This window comes from Gavialis gangeticus, unplaced genomic scaffold (assembly GCF_001723915.1).
Source record: "Gavialis gangeticus isolate Ggan-Ray unplaced genomic scaffold, GavGan_comp1, whole genome shotgun sequence".
NCBI classification, from domain to species: domain Eukaryota; kingdom Metazoa; phylum Chordata; order Crocodylia; family Gavialidae; genus Gavialis; species Gavialis gangeticus.
This window is the reverse complement of record NW_017729029.1, coordinates 4,342,401-4,346,971: the sequence shown is the minus strand read 5'-3', so window position 1 is coordinate 4,346,971 and position 4,571 is coordinate 4,342,401. Positions and strand designations below refer to the sequence as shown.

The window sequence follows — 4,571 nt, the reverse complement described above, 5'->3', positions numbered from 1 at the left end:
AGTTTATAGACTGTTACCAGGTCCCCCCTCAGCCTTCTCTTATTCACCTGGACTGAGCAGGTATATACTGTTCTGTCTTTGGATCAGGTTCAGATGCTCTGTACAACTCTAGACTCATTATTAGGAGCTGCCAAGTACCACAGGATCAATAGTCTGGGACAGACTTGTCTGAGAGTACCCTTTCCAATGTCAGCTTTGAGCTCACCCCTACAAACACAGCTTTCTAAGCATACCTCAGTACTGATCTAAGCTTCTCCCCTTCCCACCTTGGTCTTTCTAAGGTGGACTAGAAGTAGAAACCGGGGGATGGAGGGGGGCACAGTGCTGCTAAGATGGGTCTGTTGGATTTGACCCGTCTGTGGAAAGGGCCTGTGCAACACTGGCCTTGCAGACAGCCAGCATTGCCCCCTCTTATTCACTTGCAGGTAATCCCCGACTCGGATGCACACAGAGCAGGGCTGCAGGAAGGAGACCAGGTCCTTTCAGTTAATGATGTGGATTTCCAGGACATTGAGCACAGCAAGGTGAGAGCTCCCCCAACAGCTCAAATGCAGGGGCGTAGGCTGCTTGTGGCAGTTCAAGACACTTGGCATGGAGAAAGGCTAAAGGAACAAGTCCATGTGATGCAGAGCTGACCTGGCTCCTTTATGCCCTAGCCTGAGTGCCTTGCCAGAGCAGTGGTGCATACTCATGTGACAGCATTGAGGACTAGAAGTAGGACCTGGGCACCCACCTTTCAGTAGCTAGTCCTACCAGCTTAGTGGCTGATCATATGCAGTTCCCTTTCTTCTATTCCCCTACTCACAAAGGGGGAGAGTGATCACTGTCTGCTGAGAGATTCTTGGCTGGGAGCTCTCACTGGATTTTAAAGTGGCCCAACATGGGGAAGATACCAGGAACATATACTGTAGGCCTGAAGCAGATTGGGTGGAAGAGCTCCTGTATTCCTTCCTTAATGTGGTGGTCATCCCTGATGCAAAGACAGTTGACTGTAAGTTGCTGCTAAAGCACTGCTAACTTCTGAGGCTGGACCCTCCATCTGAGGTACTGGGTAGTACTGGATCCTTGTCTCTGTTTAGTCCTCACAAATAATTCTTCTGCTGCTTTCAGGCTGTGGAGATCCTGAAGACTGCCCGTGAAATTACCATGCGTGTCCGCTTCTTCCCCTACAGTAAGCTTCTGTTAGTTCCTCTGGCAGCACAGCAGATTCCTACTGTTTTGCATCCCAGCAGTTCATCAGCTCTGCTGACGCCAGCTAACCTGATCATTACAGGTCTGGAGTCCTAAGTATAGGGATAAACTAGCAGCCTTCAGATCAGATAGAACCATAATTGCTGCTTTGCTTTCTCAATATTATGCACCAAGTCAAAACAGTAACCTATGACTTCAACTACTGGCATATAAATTAGTCGTGTCATAGCAGAAAAAGCTTTGGAGAAGCAGTTTAACAGCTTAAATAACTTAATCAAGAGAGGTAGCTGCAGAGCACTTGAAAGCAACTATTTAGTCTTCAGCACCACACAGGAGTTGGTTCAGTAACTCTAGCTGAACCACTTGTTTGTTAGTTGGTATTAGTTCCAGATGTTGGTACTTTTCTTGTACAGAGAAATGCTTCGTAAAAAAAGCTGGTGAAGAGCCCCCTGTCCAAAATGAACAAGTCTTAAATCCACAAAATCTGCTTATTCAGTAACCATAAGGGTCAGAGATGGATTGAAAAGCAAAGGGTTCAGAAGACCAAACCAAACAAGTATCTCAGAAAAAGGAAATACATCTTAAGTGAAGTAAACCAGGTGGAAACTAAAGGGATGAGAGACCTTGAAGCACAAAAGTGAGGTGCACTTTGGTAAGACCGTTCTGAAAAGTAGGGCAAAGAGGGTGAAGAAGTTACAATGAAACCAAACTTTTTCCCCTCCATCACTCTTATCACAGAGAACAAGGGACAGGGGATCCTCACTCTCTTCTGACATTAAAGATAGTTAAGTATCAGTATTTTCACCTAGGATATCAACAAAACAACTTGCTAAAACAAGTTGATAAGTCACACCTACATCCAAGAGTGCTGGCGGAAGTAAAGAAAGAAGCAGCTGAGCTGGTAATGTACCATCTCAAAGACAGCTGCTGTATAGGAGCAGAGAAAGTGTTCTAGTCATTCCAATATACTAAGTAGTCCTGGAAACTTCATCTATCATCCTTACTACTGTGGTATCCACCAGTTCCCACCCCCACACCATTATCAACACTTAAAAATCTACAGGCAAATAGGTCTTCTTATTCCAGCCTCTCAGGCTTAGGACATTTTTCATGTAGAGCACAGCTCACGCTTAGAGAAGTCCTTTCTCTCCATCTTACCTTTTTAGCCTTACTAATATCCTCTCTTTCTCCTTGCAGATTACCAGAGGCAGAAGGAGAGAACTGTTCACTAGGAGACCATTTCCTGCTGGGGGTCCCTTGGCAGTGGTTGGCTTTGTCCTTTGGTTCTAAAACTCTCCACTAACTCTTTCCTCAGTATCAGAGATGACACTTAACTAGACTTCATAAAAGTTTCAGCTTTGGTCAGAGGACTAACTGACTGGCCCCATGGGCCTTGTCACACAGGAATCTGCCGTGCTGCCAGATTGGCACCAATGACTCAACAGAGCAGCAGCAAAGAGACCTGGGCTTTAATCTGTATTTTCCAAATCAGGCACTGAACTGAGTTGAAGGGAACTGATGGGCAAGTGAGAGGTGCTATAGCATAAAGGGGCACTTCTGTAGTCATTCCACATCTATATTAGAACAGAAGCCAAGCCTGCAACAGTCTAGTAATTCAGTCTTTAAATCCAACTCAGAATAGATCTTCTTTCCTTTTTACAATGCTATATCCAGCCTGCACTGCCCTAGCATCATGTCCCTCTATAGTACATGTTACATGTTGTGTTGAATGAAGTAGCTGGTGGGATTGTCCCCTACTGCAGGTATCACCACCAAGACTTCTGCCACTGGGCACAGTTGATCCACCCATGTTCTTTAACAACATGCACTGTATTATGTAAAGCTGTGACATCCCTTGTGCCCTGTCTGAGCCCTGGTGGCTGACTAGCTGCTACAATATCTTCCCTCTGATAAAATATAGGGCATTCTACTGCAGAGCAAGACCCTGCTTCGTTTTTCCAAGGATTGTATCCTCACCACCTGCCTATTCATCCTATTTCTGCTCCTGGTGGAAATTTCTATAAACACCTCACTCCCTGCTCTACCTCTGCACTGACTGCTGCTTCCTTGAGCACTGAATTTGCTTAGAATGCAGGGAAAGTAGTAAAATGCAGTTAATCTTACTATGCTTGTTTAGCTGTCCTCTGGCACTGCTTCAGTAGGACACGAATCCACCTCCCACAGTTTAACTCAGGGCTAGTTTCTAAACCATGCTGACAGGTCATATTCCACCTCCACTTCCCTCTTTCCTGCCCTGCCCCTTGACCTACACAGGTTCTCTACTCTGCTGCTTGTCTGGCTCAGTTGCTTTAACTCAGGGGGTGGGCAAAATGTGGCCCATGGGCTGGATGTGGCCCACCAGGCCATTCTGTCCAGCCCACAGGACCCCTAAAAGATTTAGAAAATATTCATCTGCCCCTGGCTGCTGGTCATGCGGCCCTTGCTGGCTTACCAAAATTCAGTAAGCAGCCCTCCACCCAAAATAATTGCCTGCCCCTGCTTTTAACTGATCTTCATTTTAGATGCTGGAGGCACAGTCCTTAGGATTCCCTGCTGGCCCTGGAGGCAAGGGGATACCTACACCCATACCTCATCTATCACATTGCATCCTGAATGACACTGAATGAATTAGCTGTTCTACAGGAGAAAGCCCACTCTGCCCTCAGCATAGCCCACTGAGCTGAGACAGCTTAAATTCCTCTCCTCAGTAATTTTCATGCTAAAAAACATGGTAATAGGGTGTGGGTTGTATTATTCTCCCTTCTGATCTTGCTAAGCCCATCATGGGGATGGGCTAATCCTCCTGTGCTGGGGTGTTAGATCACTTAATGGAAACTCAAAAGTCTTAATAAAAAGTTACTACATCAAGCATCTGGCTCCTGCACTTTGTCTTAATTTACTTGTAGGAAGTGGCTCTGATAGGATAGTTCTCATTGTGTACTCCTTACCCTCAAAAGTAGGAAATATCATGCAGTAAGGTCAATATTTAAGACTCAGGTTACACAGATGTGTCCTGGATGGCTTATGCAGGCACTTGTGAGGATTCTCTTCTAGTCAGCAAGTTTTTCAGGAGATACTCCCTAAGTGTCCTCAACGCTGCCATTTTCAGTACTGGTTCAGCCCCAGAGCCAAAAGCCTCTGTGCATATGTGCAAGATAGCTACTGACATTTTAACCACATCAATTTGACCTAATAGCAACATGATGTGGCATATCTGCAACCATACAAAGGCCCATCTTAGCTACACCTTCCATCAAAGTTGCCAGCATTATAGCAGTGGAAATTGGTCTGACTAATTGCAGCAGCAGCCTTAAGCTCAGCTGCAGCAGTTAGAGCTCCTGCGGAGCGGGGCAGGTTCAGCAAGCTTCCACTCCATCCCA

General features: G+C 45.9%; 1 protein-coding gene across 4 annotated transcripts in view; it reads left to right on the top strand.

Annotated features, from left to right (window-relative positions):
- PDZD11 (PDZ domain containing 11) overlaps window positions 1–4,571 on the top strand; it is a 14,930-nt gene that overhangs the window by 2,081 nt on the left and 8,278 nt on the right. For 2 of the 4 annotated variants that reach the window (XM_019521128.1, XM_019521129.1), the window contains exons 4-5: window positions 426–524; window positions 1,111–1,171. In XM_019521128.1, coding sequence (XP_019376673.1) covers window positions 426–524; window positions 1,111–1,171 — 160 coding nt within the window. Of the gene's footprint in view, window positions 1–425; window positions 525–1,110; window positions 1,172–2,388; window positions 4,063–4,571 lie in introns of those variants that run through there. The other 2 variants (XM_019521127.1, XR_002098248.1) reach the window with 2 other exon arrangements.